Source organism: Leopardus geoffroyi, chromosome B2 (genome assembly GCF_018350155.1).
Source record: "Leopardus geoffroyi isolate Oge1 chromosome B2, O.geoffroyi_Oge1_pat1.0, whole genome shotgun sequence".
NCBI classification, from domain to species: domain Eukaryota; kingdom Metazoa; phylum Chordata; class Mammalia; order Carnivora; family Felidae; genus Leopardus; species Leopardus geoffroyi.
Genome location: NC_059332.1, coordinates 125,033,058 through 125,055,306, shown reverse-complemented (window position 1 = coordinate 125,055,306; position 22,249 = coordinate 125,033,058). Strand labels below are relative to the sequence as shown.

The 22,249-nt window shown below is 39.5% G+C and overlaps 1 protein-coding gene across 12 annotated transcripts in view; it reads left to right on the top strand.

Moving 5' to 3' along the window:
* NHSL1 (NHS like 1) overlaps positions 1–22,249 on the top strand; it is a 246,822-nt gene that overhangs the window by 210,500 nt on the left and 14,073 nt on the right. For 8 of the 12 annotated variants that reach the window (XM_045499791.1, XM_045499790.1, XM_045499792.1 and 5 more), the window contains exons 4-5: positions 13,033–13,225; positions 17,347–17,478. In XM_045499791.1, coding sequence (XP_045355747.1) covers positions 13,033–13,225; positions 17,347–17,478 — 325 coding nt within the window. The remainder of the gene's footprint in view (positions 1–13,032; positions 13,226–17,346; positions 17,479–22,249) is intronic. The other 4 variants (XM_045499794.1, XM_045499793.1, XM_045499797.1 and 1 more) reach the window with 1 other exon arrangement.

Genomic DNA, 22,249 nt, shown 5'->3' with positions numbered 1-22,249 from the left:
CTCACTAGCCAGTGCTTCTCAGTCATGGTTGGATGCTACTCCATATATCTAAACGTTGGTTTGACTCTGCTCCTCTGAAGCAGGCTTAATCCTTGGGTGATCCCACTGAGACCCATGGCCTTAAATTCCAGACACCGAAGTTTCCTAAATTTCTATCGCCAGTCCAGACCCATGCATTTAGCTGCTTACTGTCCATCTTATGGGCATCTCAAACCTAATCCGAATCCCAAAATGTTCATTCTCACATCCCTACCTACTCCTCTCATAGTTTTCCCCACCTCGGTAAACCGTATAACTCCGTTCTACCAGATGCCGAAGCCAAAAATGTTGGGCACATTCTTGCTGTTTTTATTCTCTTTACACCTTCAGTAAATACTATAGATTTATCAATTATAGAGCCCCTACTAAAATCCCATATCCAATGTTATGCGATGATGAAGTCCAGGGCATGTTTCTGAGACTGGGTCGTTGGGGCACGTTGGAGGTGAGGTCGTGAAAGTCTGATGAGGGATGGATCCGCTCTGTGGATACTGAGTTCACCGAGAATGTTAACAGGAGTAGTGGCGGAAGGAGGCTGAGGTGGGATGACAGGGGAGCCATGGTAAGTGATGGAGTTAGGTTTTATTGCATAGCTAATAGGAAGTCACTAACATATATTTTTTTTTAATGTGTATTTGTTTATTGTGAGGGGGAATGGGAGAGAGAGAGAGAGAAAGGGAGAATACCAACCAGGCTCCATGTTTGAACCCGATGCAGAGCTCAGTCCCACGAATCATGAGATCACAACCTGAGCAGAATTTAAGAGTTGAACGCTGAATCGGATGAGCCACCCTGGTGCCCTATGGAAGTCACTCACATTTTTAAGCAGACGACTTTATGATTAGGAACAGAAGTTGTATGTACCATCTTGTGTTAGATGGAAGATGTTGAGATAATGTTGAAACTGATTTTTAATTTATATAATATATCAAACCTGACTCTAGAACTTCTAGAGAGGGAGTATTTTAACAGACTGATTTCTGATTTGAAAAATAGAGAAATTTTGTCAAAAATTCACACCAGGTTGACAAAATAAATGGCAACTGTGTGAGGTAATAGATGTGTTTACTAGTCTTATTGTGGCAATCATTTAGCAGTATATACATATAACAAATGATCACATTATACGCCTTAAACTTACACAATGTTTTATGTTGATTATATCTCGATAAAACTGGGTGGAAAAATGAAGCTCATTTAAAAGAAAAAATTGGACCAAATTACAAAAAGCATCAAGTTCAGATGGTTTCATAGAGAGGGTTCCACTAAAGCCTTTAAAGAGTAAGTAGATAGGGAAAGGGGGAAAAAGGAGAGGGAGGCAAACCATAAGAGACTCTTACTTTTAGAAAACAAACTGAGGGTTGCTGGAAGGGAGGTGGGCAGGAGATGGGCTAAATGGGTGATGGGTATTAAGGAGGGCACTTGTGACCAGCACTGGGTGTTATATATAAGTGATGAATCACTAAATTCTACTCCTGAAACCGAGATTATACTATATGTTAACGAACTAGAATTTAAATAAAAACTTGAAACAAACAAAAGGAAAAGAAAATAGAAAGAGTAAGTAAATCCAATGCTTGAAACTTTCTCAGAGCAAAAAAAAAAAAAAAAGAAGGATATGGTGTGATTTTTTTTTTTTTTAAACGAATTAGATTTACCCTGAGATCAAACCTAACAAAGACCACACAAAGTAGAAAATCAGCTGGCCAGTCCCACTCATGAATATTATCATTAGAAGTCACAGTAGAATGTTAGGAAACATAATTTAACAGCTCGTTACAAGGCAGATGTTTAAAAATGAACCTGGATTTATCCCAATAGGAATGCAAGGATTTTCAGTATCAGTTAATCTAATCACATGTTAATATATTAATAGATTTGAAGAGACCGATCGAATCAAAACCATAGATAGTGACAAGGTATTTGAAACAATTCAACATCCATTCTTGATAAGAAACACTCCATAATATAGAAACAAGTAGATACTCATACCTTAAAATGTATCTGCCTTGTCACCAAAGCCAACATGCTATTCCATGGGCCATTCTTCTTAGAATGAGACGTAAGACAGGACATTCACTTGTCACTATTATTACATTGTATGGGAAGAACTGGCCAAAACAATTAGAAAAGTTGTAGGGTAAGAGGCTCAGAAATAAGGGAAGACTGAGATTAAATTATCATTCTTCTTACATGATATGTTTGTATACTTGGTGACTCCAGGAAAATAAAAATTTGAAACTGCTATCAACAGTAAACTTCAATGACATAGAAAGGTATGATGTTGATGTATGGAAACCAACACTTTTCATATCTACAAAAGCAAATTACAAGATATAATAGGAAAAATCGATTTAAAGTTGTAATGGCAGACGGGGTGCCTGGATGGCTCAGTCGATTGAGTATCTGACCCTGGATTTCAACTCAGGTCACGATCCCAGGGTGGTGGGATCCAGCCCCATGTTAGCTCCACACTGAGTGCGGGGCCTGCTTGGGATTCTCTCTGTCTCTCCCTCTGCCTCTCTCTCCTGCTCTTGCACACTGGCGCGCGCGCTCTCTCTCTCTCTCTCTCATATGCTCTTAGATGAGACGACTCCATATCAGAAAGCTGTCATTTCTGCCCAAGTTAACTTATAGAATGAACACACCACCAATAAGATGTTGAGTGGTTTAGTTTCGTTTTGGTTTAAGAGTGATTTGGGGGATGGACAGAGAAAGGGAAGGACCAGAGAGGATCTAAGGGTCATAGCTGGGAAAGCTGTAACCTAGAGGAGCAATGAGGAAGGAGAACTACTCGCCTCACCAGGTACTAAAAAGAGTCAGGAATTGCTCAGTGTGGAATCTGAATGTACAGACCAGCAGGACAGAATATTAAACATAGACTATAAAGACCAGAAGTCTACCTAAATCTTCATGGGATTTAGTACGTGATCAAGTTGACATTTGAAATCAGGTGGGAGTTCAGTAACTATAAAAGGGGCTCCAAGCCAGCAGTTTATGGTCTCTGTGTTAAGGCCAAGACCCTTAAGTGCAATGCATGCTCTTAAAAGTCATTTTAACAGTTGGGGTTATTTTAGATACAGAGTATATAGAGGTCAAATTTGAGGGAAAATGCTGGGGAAAGCCTTTACTTTGTATTTTCTAGGTAAGTGGTAGGAGTTGGGGTATGGTGAGGAGAGCAGTGGACTACACAGAAGTTAACAAACGCTTAGACTACAAATGCTCTGACCTGGAAAGAGGTACACAGAATGAAAAGCATCTGATTTGCATTCAGCAATAGGAAGCATCTATTATGTGCTTAGGATAGAAGCACACTCCTAAAAGGAGAGCTGCTGATGAGGTAAAAGCTAAAGACGTACATTAGAAGAACCTAGGGGACATCTGTTCTGGGTGTTTATTCTAGAGAATTGTTCTAGAATAATTATCCTAATGCAAAACATGTTTACGAAGCAAGGCTCCTGTTTATGGTATAAGGAATGGCATTTTGCTAATTATCTCCACATGTATCTTTCAAAGTGTAGCAAGAAAAATAACTATTTCCAATGATATATGTTATATATAAACTTGCATGAGAGAAATGCTGTCTGCAAAGGGCTTTAGAAATCTCACAGAACACCTTTTTTTTTTTTCCAACCGTGAAATCAGAGAATAAGTCAGTGCTTTAGTATTATGCTAGTCGCAGCCTTGTGTGTGTGTGTGTGTGTGTGTGTGTGTGCTTTCGGTTTTCAATGTGTACCAGGTACTACCAAACAGGTTTTTCAGGTATTTGCAGGAAGTTCAGTTATGGGTGCCAAAATATTTCCAGTGAGTTGATAGGGCATCTCCCCAACTGCCATTGTTGGAGGTTATGTTTGATGATATGTTCACTGAATCAGGGAAACATTCATAGAGGCCCCATTGTCTCAGCAGAAAGGATGTCAGTTATGAGTTGCTCAATCTCTTATATAAAATTAACTCCCAAACATGTAAATTAGACTGGGATTATGGCAATAAAAGGTTGGCTTTTATGGTACTGATGTAACCTGAAATTTTCTATTTCCTGTTATTCTTTGAACTAGCATCTCAGGTTCTGTTTTAGTCCTCATTGATGAGAGATACTTCAATTGAAGGAGGACTTTGAAAAGACAAAAGGGATAGTAGACTTGCTCTGTAATTGCACACATCGGAGGCTTATATAACATGATGCTTGAGATCGCCGGTTTGGGGCAGCCTGTCCACCTGTTGAAGCTGAGTGGTTTTGGGTAAATTGCTTCTCTCCATGAGCTTCGGTTTCCTCGCTGTAAAGAGTTAGAAGCCCCAGTCCTGTGTTACAGCTGCTGTCCTGCGTAATTATTAATAGCACCCCGTTTCACATTCAGAGGAGTTCTGGTTTTGATCATAAGTTACACAGCCACCTTACCTTCCTTGGGGAGGGATGTGGTGAGGTTGAAAGGAATTAATGTTTATGAAAGTCTTCACTTGGTGCCTGGCACATAGAATATGCTCAAATAATGGCTAGTTCAGCATTACTAAACTGCTTGAGTTTTCAAACCAGACTACAAAGAAAAGGACTCCACGGACAATGAAATTTGGCCACTCTCCCACTCCCCCTAAGTCTTTTATTATAGACTTTCCACAAAGAATTTCCTGCCTGAAGCAACAAGTTTGAGAGGTTTCAGCAACTACTAACAAACTTCCCATTGTTGTGTCTTTGTTGGTTCTCTCTAAATAGAACTACTAGAGGTCATACTAGCACTAACTTTACTTTAGAACACTTGCCAGACTTTTTCAAGTTATATCTCATTTCCCACAGGAACTCCAATGGAAGAAGTATTTTAATAATCATTACTATCATTTTTCTTAAGTTTATTTCTTTATTTTGACAGAGAACAGAGCACATGAGCAGGGGATGGGCAGAGAGAGAGAGGGAGGGAGAGAATCCCCAAGCAGGCTTTGTGTGCAGTCAGCACAGAGCCCGATGTGGGGCTTGAACTCACAGACTGTGAGATCGTGACCTGAGCTGAAGTCAAGAGCCGACGCTTAACTGACTGAGCCACCCAGGCGCCCCTCATTGCTATCATTTTGATGATCTGGAAACCAAGACTCAGAATTACGAAATTGCTTTCCCAAGACCACATGGCTAGAATGCATCAGGGAGGACGCGAATGTAGGTCGTCCGCTTTATACTCCATTTCTCTTCCTCGCACCATGTTGGTGAAACAAAAGGGGGAGAATACTACACTCCCCAAATGCCTTCTTACTATGCCTGTTGTTGGCATTTTTCATCCCACTGTTGACTTGTCTGCTATTCATTCATTCACTCATACCATTGTTTCAAAAACCACTTAAGTACCACTTCGTCTCAGTATACAGACATACTGCCTGGCCTAGGATGGTTTATGGTCTAGAAACCATGCCCTAGATGACTCTAGTGCAGTCATTTGTATTGGGTCTCTGTGAGTAATTCCAGGGCACAGTGGAAACCCAGAGGAGTCTATGCTAGCTCCTTGTGTTCAGTGCTTCCCAGTTTGGGACACCTTGGTTACTTTGTATCTTGCAAGCAGGAATGAGAAGCCTGGGGACTGTCACTTTTCCAGACCTTTATGCATTCAAACCAGTAAATTGTTCCAGTGTCTCTTGTTGCAAACACCCCATTAAACTGGAATAAGGCTCCATTCATATCTGCCTTCCCCTTTAAATGGGGACACAGCATTCCTGTCTTGTTGCTCTCCGTATACCTCTGTATCTCCCAACATGTGGAAAAGTTCAGGAGCCAGAGACTAGGCTCCGTGCTATACGTGAATCTATTTAATACTTATTGCAACCATGCAAAGTAGCTTGGATTGTACCCATAACACAGATGAGGAAACTGCATTTTGGAGAGATTATATCGCTTGCATAAGATCACATAGTTTTAAAATACTGAAACTGAAATCTCTGTTTTAAAACAGTGTTTTTGAGATGTAATTTACATAAAATACGCATATTTAAATTGTACAATTTAGTAAGTTTTGATATATGTGTACACACATGAGCCCATCACCACAATCATGGTAGTGAACACCTTCGGCACCCTTAAAAGTGAAGCAGTCTTTTACATTAGTAAACGAGTGAATAAATAAATACGTATTGGAATGGAATGTATACCCAGTAAAATGAACGAATTGTTGGCTCACACAGAAACATGGGTATGTCTTAGAAACATAAGTAAATAACACAACACCGAGAATGAACCATTTTTATAAAAGTCAGTAAACATGTAAGTTACATATATTGGTACATATATAACAAAAAGTAAGGGGATAATTAACACGCAATTCAGGACAGTGGTTATCTTGGGGAAAGCGGGTAGGAGCACTGAGGTAGATGCAGTTATTGGTAATAGTTTATATAAGTCACGGGTTGGGTGGTAAGTTCTGAAATATTCATTATGTTATATATTTTGTATATATCACTTATTAAAATTAAAAGCTTATAAGTAAAAAGTATTATATCAGTTGAAACATTTAAGGTCTTAAGTATTTTCCATTCTTTTAAGGAAAAGATCCTTAATATGCAGTCCACAATATTAGTTTCAGTCCACAATATTTTAATCCAACATGTAATAATGACAAAGGGGCTGGCTTTGTGGTAAAAGGACTAATATGCTGATGGGGAGAGAAAGAACAATCGAAGCTATTTAATATTGTGGATATGGACACCACCATCTGGCCATCAGGGAGCCGCTAGATGGGCCAAGAACTGTGCTTCCGTATGGATCCATTTCCACTGCCCCTGCTTTTTTTGTTGTTGTTGAGCCTGGGGTTGGCGGGGAGGGGATAGGAGAGAACAGAAATAAGTCAGGATCTTTTGTGTCTAAGTATATTGAAAGTAGAAGAAGCACATATAGGCAAAAAAGGCTGCGGAAGTTTCGACACCTTATGAAGCCATCTATGATCTGGAAAACCAAGAGTCAACCCAAGACAGATTTCCTTCTGGGAAACAAAACAAAACAAAACAAACAAAAAAAACCAACATCAAAGACAGAGTCAATGTCCTGCAAAAAGGAGTGGAGTGTATGTTAGTATTCTTTTAACTAATGCTCTACATAAGGGCGCCTGGGTGGCTCAATCGGTTAAACATCTGACTTTGGCTCAGGTCATGATCTCACAGTTCATGAGTTCAAGCCCTGTGTCAGGCTCTGTGCTGACAGCTCAGAGTCTGGAACCTGCTTTGGATTCTGTGTCTCCCTCTCTGTCTGCCCCTGCCCTGCTTATGCTTTGTCTATCTTTCAAAAATAAATAAACATTAAAAAATTTAAAAAATAATAATAATACTCTATATAGTTTCATCTGTTCTGCATTCATTTTCATGTAATAATTGCTAAATGAATGCTAAATTTAGCTCTGATTATAATTACATTTTTTAATTGCTAGGAGCATAGCAGATTAAAAAGGAAAAAGCCTGGGCTAATCTGTGATTCACATTTAAGCTCATTTTTTGATAACTTGGCCACCTGCCAAAGAGACCATGTTTCAGGCTCCACTGTCCATCTGGTGGGAGCTTGTCTGGCTTCCAGACAGGACCTAGGAGTCTCTGAAATGCAGGTCTGCAGCATCCCAAATCTACACAACAACTGCTGGTGTGGCCAGTGATTTCCCTTTCTAAATTAAGTAATCTGGCACAAGGAATTGTGGTTTCTCCTTTCATTTGTGACTCTTCATTCCTTCTGGGATCAGGGTATGGGGTATCAGGGAACGTTACTGACCAACAGACAGGTTTAAAAATTGCATTTAAGGTCCGAAAGCAAGCAACTTTACACTCCATGTTTGAAAAAAGTAATTCACTCTATATTGAGGCAGTCTGTTAATATGAAGCATGGTGAAGCTATTCGAGTTGTTCTGTTCTCAACAGAGGGAGTTGAGTTGCTCAAAACCTATAGCTCGTAAATGACAAGAGCGAGGATGCTGGTACTTAGTGTTTTACTCCAGGGTTTAGTGCTTCTTCCACTGCACCACACTGCGGTGGCTTTTCTAGATTTTTAAAAGGTTTGTTCTTGAAGAAGAGATATAAATGGAGATTTTATCTTTAGATCAGGCAACCTAGTAACTTATTGCAAATATTGCCAAGTTGTTATTTTAACACTGTTAAACAGCAGAGACTCTGGGGTCAAGTCCGGGTTCTGATCCCAGTTGTCCACTTGTGAACGTCCCCAAAGTAAAATTACTTTGTTCTAGTTCCTTATTTATAAAATGAAGCTAATGCTATAAATATTAAATGAGGTGCCAATTTCTATAAAGTCTGTAACCCAGAGCAAGGCATGTAGCAGCCAGTAAATAAATGGTGACCCTTTTTTAGCTAAAATCCTGAAATAGTTCTCTATGAAATTCTGATTTAAAGCTTCCTGGAATTTACATTCTCATGGGAGAGAAAACAAGGTAAATATCTAAAATATATGTATACTATTGATATGTACTAAAGAGAAAAAGCAGTGAAGGGAGACATAAAATATTAGGGAGGAGTTGAAATTTTAGGTATGCTCAACAGGTAAGACCTCAACAAGAAGGAGACTCTTGAATAAACACACGAAGAAAAAGATGGTGTGGATGTCTAAGGGAAGAGCATGTCAGGCAACGGGAGCAGCAAGTGCAAAGGCCCTGAGGCAGAAGTGTGCATGATATGTACAAGAGACTACACGGAAAGGATGGAGTGGCTAGAGTGAAATAAGGGACTGAATAGTAGGAGATGAGATCAGAGGGAGTGGTGAGCCGTTTGCAGATCATGTAGGGTCTTGTCGGTCATGGTAAGGATGTTGGGGGGTTTGAACAGAGGAGCAACACGATCTGACTTAAATTTTAAAAGGATGCCTCACGCCTCTGTGTTGAGACGTAGACTTGGAGCGGGAGGGTGGGCACAATAGGCAGAAATGTGGAGACCAGGTAAGAGGCTAACATAATCCAGAGGATTACAGTGTCCATCTCAATGGAGTAATCATGATGTGTTCGGCTATTGAGATGCAGGAGGTGGTTTCCTGCGCCCCTGCTGGATTTATAAATCCTAGGAAGGATAGGAATGCGATCGTTCTGGAAGTCATACCGTCCTGGTTTTTATCTTTCCTTAGTTGTAGCACTGTGTAATAGTCACATTTGCATAGAACTTTATTCTCTGCCATGCTTGGGAAATTGTCTCACAAATGAAGAGAGCCCTTTATAATAGATTACCTTTGAAAGTTGTCATACTGGAGCTATCCCTGGCGGTCATCCCACGGCAACCAGGCTAAACTCAAGGACTTTCTCTTTGTGATAGTTATCGATTCTGACGCCGTCAGTCAGCTAAAAGAAAAGTAGGTTACTAGGGCTGTTGGGCACCGCTGAGATGCACACAGACTGGAACGGTGCTTCACCATCTCCCTTGGCAGGTGTCACATGGAAAAGGGAACCCTCCCTGCAGGATGTCACCGTGCTATTTATTCTTCATCAAGCTGTAGCTTTACTTTTCTGTTAAACTGGTTTAGTTAGGATTTGCTTCCCGTAGGCTTGAAAGTGTGTGCTGTATTTCAAGATTACCTGAGAAATTATTTCTGTGTGTGTATCAGAAAATTGGAGTAACCTTCTAATTGGCAACGTTGAGATTCAGTCATCGACATGAGACCTTTATGCGAACTGTCATGAAATTCTCATACACAGTTAGTTTTAATTTACTTGTGTGTGTGCCTGGGGGGGGGCAGGGGGAATCTGCATCTTAAGGGTAGAGAATATGTATTATAAGTCATATGTAACCAGCGTGGTACAAGTGCAAAAAGGCTGGAAATTATTTATATCACTGTGGCTTACTTAGTTGCCACTGCTGACTCAAACATTCCCTTGTTTATCTTTCAAGGATAGGTAGGAGTTGGAACCATTGATAGGTGTTGTAACCATTTAAGCAGAATTGGATCAAATGTGAAATGGATATGGCGTGATCTAATATCATAATCCGATGTAACTTAATATCATTATCAGATGTCGGTAACATATGCTTATTATAAATCGAGTATATTTATTTGTCAGTTTAATTACAAACGTCTTTTCACAATTTTCCTTAGGTGGAGAAGAAACTACCATATCATTTTACATTTTTACGTATCAAGAATATAAAGTCAAAAATAGAGATGTTTCATTATGATTTATTTTATATTATCTATTTCCACAACACCTTTATTATTGGTAGTCTTTTTGCAATAAAAGAAAAAATCATGAACTTGTCAATTCATGATTTTGCTTTCTTTCTTTTTTTTTTTTTTACTAAGATTTTTTTTTTTTTAATTTTTTTTTTCAACATTTATTTATTTTTGGGACAGAGAGAGACAGAGCATAAACGGGGGAGGGGCAGAGAGAGAGGGAGACACAGAATCGGAAACAGGCTCCAGGCTCTGAGCCATCAGCCCAGAGCCTGACGCGGGGCTCGAACTCACGGACCGCGAGATCGTGACCTGGCTGAAGTCGGACGCTTAACCGACTGCGCCACCCAGGCGCCCCAAGATTTTTTTTTTTTAAGTAACCTCTACACCCAACTTGGTGCTCAAACTCACAACCCACGATCAAGAGTCCTTTGTTCTTCGACTGAGCCAGCCCGGTGCCCCCATGATTTTGCTTTCCTAAAGTCACTTTTATAGGACCATCACCTTTATTTCCATGATGTTTAACAGTCATAGATATTTTCAGAGATTTTATCTCATTAGGTCTTTTTTTTTATAATTTTTTTTTAACATTTATTCATTTTTGAGAGAGAGACAGAGTGTGAGCAGGGGAGGAGCAGAGAGAGGGGGTGACACAGAATCTGAAGCAGGATCCAGGCTCTGAGCTGTCAGCACGGAGCCCAACGTGGGGCTCGAACTCATGGACCACGAGATCATGACCTAAGTTGAAGTTGGAGGCCTAACCAACTGAGTCACCCAGGCAGCCCTTATCTCATTAGGTCTTGAGAATGGCTCTTTGTGGCACTCAGGAGGGAAACATATAGCCCCACTTTACAGCAAAGGAAGGGTTCAAGAAGAGCCTAAAAGTCACGAGACTATCAGGTATAAAGCGAATAGACTCAGGTCTTTGGATTCTTAGTTTAGGCCCTATCCCCCAACACCAAACTATTTTAATTGGCTCTTCTGTAGTCCTTGTGAAATTTGTGCAGGGCTGGTAGTTGTAGAATAAAAACAGATATTTTACAGTAAGATGAATTCAATAGTAATAAACAGTGATTACAGTGTTCTTTTAAGTGGTTGAAATTTCTTTTTTTTTTTTTTTTAATTTTTTTTTCAATGTTTATTTATTTTTGGGACAGAGAGAGACAGAGCATGAACGGGGGAGGGGCAGAGAGAGAGGGAGACACAGAATCGGAAACAGGCTCCAGGCTCTGAGCCATCAGCCCAGAGCCTGACGCGGGGCTCGAACTCACGGACCGCGAGATCGTGACCTGGCTGAAGTCGGACGCTTAACCGACTGCGCCACCCAGGCGCCCCAAGTGGTTGAAATTTCTAACAGATGTATTTCTTCTGTAAATTTCTTACCTGTATGCTTTTAGAAACTTGCGTTAAATCCAGCAAGATATCAATGCCTGCTTCTTAAAGATAGATAAATCCTCACAAACATAATATTGAACGAAAAAAGAAAGTCACAAAAGAGAACGTCAGGATTCCCTTTAGGTCACACATAGGCAGACAAAGCTATGGTGGGGTGTTAGAAGTCAGAGAGTAGTTACCCTTGCTTAGGGGTGTGTGGTTTGGGGAGGGGAGTGTTGAGCTGACTTGGGTGCTGGTCACACAGGTATTCCCCTTGGGAAGGTTCATTGACTTTTTATTCTGAAGTAAAACTCTTTTAAACGCCTTATTTTCAGAGGTGGTAGTTAGTTTAAATGCTTTCAACTCGAAGACCAGTTCTTAGACATTTATTGTGTATTATAAACTGCCGTTTCTCAACAAAAGCCAATCACCCTTTTTTGTCATCGTTGTTGTTTGTGAGCACATTGTGTTTGAGTTCTTGGAGCTTCCTTGTCAAAGAGCCAACTGTCGTGCGGCCATGGTACCGTCCATGGTAAAATGCTTCCCCAAACAGCGTTCTTGCTTCCGCTTTTTAAGATGTTATGAGAAGAAAGGTATTGCAGAAGGGCTCCCCAGTTAGGATGTTAATCTGTATTGAAACAGACACTGCCAGAAATGTTTTCATGGAATTCTGATAAGGCTCAGAGCAGAGCTTCAGTCAGCTTCTTAGAATTTAACAATTTCACACCAATTGTTTTCATATAAATGGTTTCAGAAGAGCACACAATAGCTCTATCATTCCAGAAATGTTCCTTGAGGTCAGCGCCTGAAGGAAATGAGGTTGAGGCTAGAAATGACTTTGAGCAAACAAAATTTTAATAAAAATGGAAACCGATGGCCACAGCCATGATGCTTCTCCGGGCTTCTGGCATTCAACTAAATCCATAAGCTTTCTGACCACAGTAAATATAGGAGAAACAGGAAGAACTGAAAAGATATCGAGGGTCAGCAAAACCGTTCGCAGACCTCATGGTTTAGAGACTAAGGCGACGGCGTGAATCATATACATAACGGGTCATGCTCAAGATGATGAGCAGTTTTCTTGCAAACTATTGCTTCTTTCTTAAATGTGGCCAGTTTTGTTTTTTTTCTTTTTTCTTTTTCTTTTTTTTTTTGGCTTGCTTTTAATGAGTTGAAAAAATATTTTTTTGATTTACTTATTTATTTAACATTTATTCATTTTTGAGAGACAGAGACAGACTGAGTGGAGGAGGGGCAGAGAGAGGGAGACACAGAATCTGAAGCAGGCTCTACTCTCTGAGCTGTCAGCACAGAGCCCGACGCAGGGCTCGAACTCGCAGACCGTGAGATCGTTACCTGAGCTAAAGTCGGCCACTCAACCGACTGAGCCACCCAGGCGCCCGCGCCCTAGTTGAAAAAAGGCTTTAAACAAGGAATGTATTTTTAAATGTTTTTGCCAGCTATTTGCACACTACAGCGTCTACTTACTGTTTTCCCTGCAGTGTTCTATTTCTTCATCAGAAGAGGAAAGACTTATTTCCATCAGGAGACCTAACACGCCAACCTCAAGTGACTTCTCTGACCTTCATACTCAAACGAACTGGACCAAGTCACTTCCTTTGCCAACGCCAGAAGAGAAGATGCGACAGCAAGCCCAAACAATCCAGGCTGACGTGGTTCCCATTAATATAACTGGTATGCTTTGCTGTATAGATAGGTTTCTAAACATACTTGGGAAAATGACTTTGGCTTCTGTTTGTTGTATGCTCTTAGCATCTCACTTATACATCAAAGGTAAATAGCTATAGTCTGGCTTCCTGCTCTGTGTTTAAGGAAAGGAATACTAAAATATATATGTGTGCATGCATATGAAATATCTCTTGCTTGTAAGATTAGAGGGCTGTCACCAAGGGTTGATGTCATGGAATTCATAGAAAATGTGTGTGTCTTTTTTCATTGAATTGCTTCTTTAAAATATTTTGTTTATTTGGGAACATCTTCTAAATGTGGCCCTGGGTAAGGAAACAATGACGTTTCCCTTCTAAAGGGCTATTTTATGTAGTATTTATGGAAGTGAAGAAGTAACAGTTTTGTGATATTTTTGAGTGATAGATTTTCTTACCCTTTTGTCTTCTCAAATTGCTTAAAATAAGAATATCAAGTGAACTAACAGTAAGGATTATGAAAATACTGTTTTAAAGTTAAGAGGATGGTCAAGTCATATTTTGATCCCCATAATTTGAATTCTATAATCTTCAAATTCAAGTTCTTTTGGAATATTATGCTCAGATTTTAATCATCTGTAATATTTAAGGGGACAGATAACAAGGTACATGAAGCTCAAAGACAGTATTTCATGAACTTAGAGGAACTGTTAAAAGGCACCAGAATTTTCCTGCTTTATCAGTTCCGTACCTCATAAAAAAGGTCTGTGGTTTGGGAAGCATACCAAGTGTAAAATAGATGTGTTAAGAGATAACGTTGGACAGTGTATTCAAGAGAAACTGGTTGCTAATAATCGTCATTGATAACCAGTCCTTACAAAAGCATGGCCTCTAGGGCCAGAACCTAAAAAATATCAGGTGACCAATAAGGCTGAGTTTTCATAAAAAATTAGGATGAAAACCCATAGCACCCTTGCTGTATTTCTGAAGCTAATGCTGTGGTCTGCTGTTAGAAAGGTTTTTGTATTTTGATAGTTAATGCAGACTTTTTTAAAAAAAAAACCTTACAGATGTTTAAAAATTACACTTAAAATAAAAATTACATCTATTTTGAATTCCTGAGAAATTTAGTAAATAAGTGCATGAATTATTTTAAATTCCAGGTACATTCTCCCACATTGATTGTATTTAAGCCTTAAAGGAATAGCGTAGTATTTGATTCCATTTTCTTTGCAAATAATGTTGATCTTCCCAAGTGTGATTCTCATGCACTTAGATCATATTTTTTTAAGGTTATTTTTAGAAGTAGCTGTGTTTCAGAATAAAGTGTGTTTATTGCTTAATGGAATATGTGGACACAAATTTTCTATAAGAAAACGCATTACATTATTTGATTGATTAAATGCAGCAGAAACATAAATTACATTATATATGATTAGATGCCTCCAAAGTAATATTGTAAGATAAGAAGATTGTGCTATGAAATATGGCAGTCCTTAATGGAATTAGGATAAATGCATTATCTTGAGATCAGGAAATTTAAAACAGAGTAACTACAGCCTCAGAAATAATCACTTGCAATGAACTGCATTGTAACAACAGAAGACATTGCCATTTCTTTGAGCTGTAATTCCCTCCTGTTGATGACTAAGTAGATATGAATTACACAGAATTTAAAAGGAGGCCTTCAAATGCCACATAGGAAAGGCAAATGACAAAGAAGTGAGCAAAATGAGTTATGTCAAAATGCAGTTTGCTTTTAATTGAGTGATTAACATTTTCAGAACGGTAATAATCACATCTAGTATCTAGTTGCATGTGTATCGATCCATCTTCTGGATCCATGTGGTCACATACATACACATGCATTACATAAAGATGTTGATTTTTCTACTATTCTGATACAAAGAAGCATTAAATTTAAAATTTTCACTTTCAGCAGTCGAGTTGACCTAGGTTATACCACTTCCTCCTCTTTAAATGATGTGTGTCTGCAGCCCTAGAAGGCTTTTGAGACTAAAATATAGCTTCCTGTAGGGAATTGTCATGTGTTCATTTATTTGGATGAACATTGACCCTCCGGTTTGATTTTCAGTCAGGATCAGCAGGGGAAAGAAATGTCGATAAATATATTATTTTACGTCCAGAGTGAAGCCGGCCAGGCATAGCAGCAGAACATTAGCACAATGAGCTGCCAGCATGAAAATCAATTTAATCCCCTCACTCGTAGTCCTGTAGGGACTCATCATGTTCTAGGAGTTGAGGAAGGAAAAAAAAAAAAAATGTTTCAAATGAAATGCATATATGTGTAGGTTTCCTATTCGCCATGTGGATTAAAAGCCTTCCACCTGGAAGATAAATAGAGTGGTACCATGCTTAACGGTTTTGGCACACTGGCTTTATACTAATGTCTGCCGCTAGCTAAGTTTATTTCTAAGTAGTAACCATGACGAAGGCTGTTTTTCAATGAAAGGGAGTGAACCAGTGCCTCTCAACAAATATTTATTGAGTCACTACTTTGTGTCAGGCATTGAACTGAGTGACACAGGGGGTGCTAAAGTACAAGAATCATGGTACCTACCCTCAAGAAATGTTTAGTCCACCATCGGGGACAGACATTTGAGGCCATGACGCAAGATGGAGAGTTTGGTGCCTTTAATGGCATATGTCTTAGATGTCCATTCTCATGGTTTGTTTCTTAATTTCCTTGGAATTTGAGTGGTTTATCTCTTGTTTTTGTTTTCAAGGAAGCAAAAGTAGAGACTAAGTGCAGCTATCTGTTGATGTTTTGTCTGTTTTTAATACCTTCATACAAGGAAATTGTTTTCCTCTGCGGCAGGGAACTATGGGCCGTTGAAGTCATGGCTTGCCCCCTTACAAGCATCATACGTGCTATTGTACTTCGTGATGCGTTTATTACAGTGATGATACCTTCTGGTGTTTCACCATCTTCTCTCAATCATTTCTGGTTTTCTCCATTAGGAACAAAGTTGCAAGCATTTATTTGTGTTTGTTGCTTCGTACATGAAATGTGCTTTGATCATTCAGATCTTTTATCCTCTGTTTTGCTTTAAAGAAGTTTCTAATCACAGTTTATTCCTATTTAAATAGAGGGTGCCTTGTTTACAACATACTCACTTTGTGTGTCAATGTTGCTAAAAAGAGTGAATGTTTATATACTTCTTTTTGTACAACATAAGCGTGATGGGAGTATATAATTTGTGTATATATGTATTTTTAAAATCTCTTTTTGAGGAGAATAACCATTTAACAGAGACAGTGCTACAAAACTTTCTTTAATTAAACTGGGAAAGAATTTAAAGCAGACCAATCAGTAACTGCTACTTTATTATTTTATGGTTTCCATTGGTGTGCTAATCACACAAGTTCGTACTTTAGAGGACAAAAAACAGTCCTGTGGATATGGCATTCTAGGTTTGATTGCAAAACTACCTGAAATGTCTGAATTAAGATCAATTGTCAAAAGTGATCAAGAAGCAGAAAGAAAGCAGTTCAGCTTTAACAACAGCAGTGCTACTGGGTCTCATTGTGGTAAAAGTACTTTATCATTATAAGGCTTTTTATTGGTCATTACAGTTGTATCTACACCATAACAATTACCGGAGCCTGCCCAAATGGTCAGCCTCCTTGACAGAAAGAGAAAGCTCTGCATCCAAGAATCCTTGATTATTCTTGATTATTTCACAGGACAAGACATTATATTGCTCTCTAGAGAGAACACGTGAATACAATAGGCTCATTGCCTTCACCACACCCTACGCTGACGTGAAGAGTGATTTTGGTGACGATAGGGCCTATGTAAAACACTTCCAAAATGACCCATTTTTGTAAATAACAGAGAATCACTCTTCAAGTCATGTTAACAAATTTGCACTTGTTATCCCAGCTCATGTGCAAATGAGATCAAGGCGCTTCCTTTGGAAGTAGACCGGCAATGAAAAAATAGCCTTATGACGATAATGTGCTTTCCTCCTTTTTTTGGCCTTCAGCATTCATTCATCATCATAAGACTGGCTAACATCATTATTAATAACCTTCTTATCATTTTACAACAAGCTTCTCGAAGAGAGTGCATGGTGTCGGCTTGCTTGAGAATAACATTGCTTTGCTTGTTCTACTACTCTATATTAGGGGAGAATTTCGATCGCCAGGCCAGCCTTCGGCGGTCTCTAATTTACACAGACACTCTGGTAAGACGACCGAAGAAAGTCAAAAGGAGAAAGACTATTACAGGAGTCCCTGACAACATACAGAAGGAGCTAGGTATGGCTCATCAGAACTGTATTCTGTTGCCCCTCGTTACTGCTCAGCATTACTACGCTAACCTCATTGTGGTGCTTACGAGATCAATACATTCTGATAGCCGTTTGGTGCCCCCAGAGGGCCAGCTTCTCTCCTGAGTGCAGCACTGGGTACAAGTCTTAGCATCCCCTGCAGGTGATTTGTTGAGTTTTGGTGAGACGGTGACAGGAAGAGCTTATAGAAAGACTGTCAACTGGGGTGATAGACATTTACAGTAATGTCAGCATCTCCATGTGCCTTGCACACTGGGTATTTCCACAATGAAATTTACCTTTCATTTAGATTTTAAGTTTTCATAAAACCAAAAACTCATTCTAGGACTCCAGATAATGACGATGGACTTCATTAGTTAATACTGACAACGGTGATGGCCATTTTGTCATCAACGAGACAGCAAGTGTGAGATAATTAGTCAATTTCAGTACAACAGAAAAAACTCATTTATGTTGGATAGTACCTTAATGGAATGTCCCAGGAAACAGTTTCATAGGTTTTTAATTCAATATTTTTCAACCTGTGATAAAAACAGAAAAGAAAGAACCCCCCCTCTTTTTGGGGGGGGGGGCTAGCGGAGAAGGTTATTTATTTCATAATTCACTTATCCATATTATTTCTGCTTATCTTTATAGATGCTTTGGGTAACCCTCTCACTCTCCTCTTTCTATATTCCCTTCCTCCTTTGGTTTTCAATGGGCTCATTGGGAATGTCTACACAGACAGCAGCGCACGCTGGGCCGGGGCAGGGACTCCGGCGCCAGATGTGTGGATTTGAATCCCAGCTCTGCCGCTGACGCCCGGGGTGGCCTCAAGCTGGTTACTTCACCTGCCCGAGTCTCCTTCCTCATTCAAATAATGTGGTTGTTGATATTGACAGAACATACCTCATAGGGTTGTCTGAGGATGTCATGAATTCATACAGGTGAAGCGCTTGGTGCCGGTGGGTTCACTATAGGTTAACATAAAAGCTGCTTTTGTAATTACCGTAGAGAACTTAATACTACCTATGTTGAAATTTGCCTCTTTCTCTTCAGCCAACCTGTGGACTTATTTCCTCATAGTTGCTTTCACCTGACGTTTTTACTTTTATTTGCTTTTGTAGGTTACAGTCTAGATACTCGGGATAATTCTTTTGGAACTTGCCCCGCAGTCTTTGAGTCAAAATGGGTTTATCCTAGCTCTAGTGATCTGTTATACTTTGAGGTAGCATTGCCTGCTTCAGCTTCCGAGTGCTACAGACATTGTTCCTATGTGTTTTTTTCCCAAAACACCTGCTGAAATGCCCTGTTTTAGGGACAGAAGGCTCACTCTTCTTTACCTGGCGTTCTCTCTTTTACTGCCACCCAGTTCTCCGATATGTATGTTCTGCCTTCTAGACTGAAGCCACAGTGGGACAAGAATAGCAATGCTTTGCTTTTGCTCTAGGTAGTTCCGGTGACCCAGGTGACATAAAAGTGCCCGTCTTATTTCATAACACAGGGTCTTATCGCAAACAAAGGTGAGATTGCATCCACAGGGTTTGAGAAATCTGTCTTCCATCCGTGCCCCTGCATCTGCTTCCAGATCTGGGCTGGTCCTCCTGGATCTCATTCTTTCAGACTCTTTCTCTTTTTTTCTTCCTTTAGGTGACAGCTAACTTATGTGAGAAACTAGTACATACTCTTATGTTCAGTAGATGCTTAATGGGCTAATTCCTTACAGCACTGCAGTAATGTTTATATTTTAACTGGTCTTTTAGGGGACGTTCCTTAACCTAAAGGAGTGACTTTATTTTATTTTATTTTTTTTTTTATTTTTTTTTTTTCAACATTTATTTATTTTTGGGACAGAGAGAGACAGAGCATGAACGGGGGAGGGGCAGAGAGAGAGGGAGACACAGAATCGGAAACAGGCTCCAGGCTCTGAGCCGTCAGCCCAGAGCCCGACGCGGGGCTCGAACTCACGGACCGCGAGATCGTGACCTGGCTGAAGTCAGACGCTTAACCGACTGCGCCACCCAGGCGCCCCCTAAAGGAGTGACTTTAAAGACATGCCCTTTGGGGCGCCTGGGTGGCTCAGTCGGTTGGGCGTCCGACTTCGGCCCAGGTCACGATCTCGCAGTTCGTGAGTTCGAGCCCCGCATCGGGCTCTGTGCTGACAGCTCAGAGCCTGGAGCCTGCTTCACATTCTGTGTCTCCCTCTCTCTCTCTGCCCCTTCCCTGCTCATGCTGTGTCTCTCTCTGTCTCAAAAATAAATAAACATTAAAAAAAAAAAAAGACATGCCCTTTGTAAGATAACAAGGTTGATATTTCAGGGTAGTCTACATTTTAAGTGGCTGTGCAACCAAAATAGGTAGGTTTTGGATGGCTTTGTGCAAAGAGTATAAGAATAAGAATAATATGACTCAGAAAAACATATACATACACACAAGTATTCAGTGTGAATTATCTCTGTGTCTCCCCCTGTTCACTTCCCCCTCCCTCTTTCTCTATGTATATATGTAACATGATTTCTAGAACCTCAGAGATAATGAAATTTATCACTTTTATTACTAAACCAACCAGTATGGAGCCAATAACTCAGTTGCCTCTTTGATCTTAGTGGAATGATCTGATCAGCTAGGTAAATCAGGTCTTCTGTAATTGTATTTTTAGAATCAGTAATTGAGTCCCTGGGGCCCATGCTCCCATCTCTTGTATGTGATGTAGAAACACCAACAATGCTGGAAGAAAGGAAATAGCTCTGCCCACATCATTGCGCTGTGGTCTTGGCCAAACAGAGACAGTTGATGTCACTGCGCAGTCGACATAACCTGGATCATAGCTGGTGGTCCACTGAGACAGCTGTATTGAAGCAAGAGCTAGTTTAAAAAAAAAGAAAGAAAAGATAAGAAACAACTGTAGTTTTATAGATAGACGAGTTGAAAGGATTGATAGAGTAAGGGAAAATAACATTTGAATAGAATAACATTTGGGGCGCCTGGGTGGCTCAGTCGGTTGAGCGTCCAACTTCGGCTCAGGTCATGATCTCATAGTCTGTGAGTTCAAGCCCCGCGTCAGGCTCTGTGCTGACAGCTCAGAGCCTGGAGCCTGTTTCAGATTCTGTGTCTCCCTCTCTCTCTGACCCTCCCCTGTTCATGCTCTCTCTCTGTCTCAAAAATAAATAAATATTGAATAGAGTAACATGTAGCAGAAAATCTGGATCATGTATTTTCTTCATTCATTTTATGACTTCTGGTTGATCTTGCCTTTTCTCCCCAATACTCCGTACTTGAAAGGTATCTGGTTTGAAAGCTTATAGACACTTGGTATTTTCCTTAAAAACTAGTCTTTTTTAGATACGAAGGAGAGGGAAGTATGGCTGAGTCAAACAAATTAGATAAAAAAAAGGATATGATTATCTGAAAAGAAAACATTCACTAGGAAAGATACTTCCTGTCCACTAGACACTGCCCAAGTTGCTGGAGATTTGGAGTTTTAAAAATCAAACCAGAGATTCTTCCAGAATTAAAGTTGATTGTGCTTTATTATATGCACTTTGCACTTCAGAAACCATGAACAGTGGACTCTAGAGATGAGTTGTTTTATTTTATTTTTTTATTTTTATTTTTATTTTTATTTTTATTTTTGAGATGAGCCAGTTTGTACTTTGAAGTCAAGCTATGAGATTTACTCTCTGAAGTCTTTATGGCCTAGAATTCGTTGCCTTCCATTTAAGTGAATCGGACAAAATTTCTAATTTTTTCTTTACTCTTATTATCTTATATATACATAGAAATGTATTTGAACAACCCATTATGAGTTTTCATCTTTTAGAATCAGATAGGATTATTTTGTTGGTATACAATTATATTTGGCTCCTGAAGAGTTTGAATAGTCCTTGAACAATATGTACTCCCCAAGCAGAAAAAGCTTCACTTAAAGGAATCCCCCTTCTGAATGATTTTTGATAGTTTGTACGAAGAACATTAAGAACATAAGACCAGACATGACGTTTTAAAAATCCACCTATTAAATCTTAAATTAACTGGCTTTGATTACATGTTTTTTTTTGAATTCGACATACCTTGTAGTATTGCGTAATAAGTAGAAGAAAAAATATAATTATTTCTTTATGTTGTAAAATCAGATAAATCCATTCAAGATTTTTAGCAGCACCCGAGAGGTCTATATTTGCAGTCCTCTCTCTTTTTTTTTTTTTTTTTTTTTAGTTTATTTATTTATTTTGAGATGGGGGAGGGGCAGAGGGAGAAGGGGGAGAGAGAGAATCCCAAGCAGGCTCCACACTGTCGGTGCACAGCCTGATGCGAGGCTGGAACCCATGAGCCATGAGAGCATGATACGAGCTGAAGCCAGATGCTTAACAAACTGAGCCACCCAGGTGCCCCACAGATCTCTTTATTTATAGTCTGTTTTTTGTTATTGAATTCTGGTCAAGACAGTGTTCATCTATATCCTATAATATGTGACACTTTTTGTACTATGAAAATATTAGGCAGTCTGTTTTGGGAATAGAACTTTGGTGGTCCCTATGACGGTTGATATGTGAGTTGTTTTTCACACATGTTTTTTAAAGTCTTTAGAAAACCTTTGTTAATAAGAAAGTTGTACTGGGTTGTAAATGGCGAAGAAATGGTTATATTTCCATTTTCAGAAGCCTAAAATGGTTTCACATTCAGAATTGTTACCTGAAAGAATCAGTACTTTGTTTATGGCCCTTAAAGACCATTAAAAATCTACCACTGATCCCGTGCAA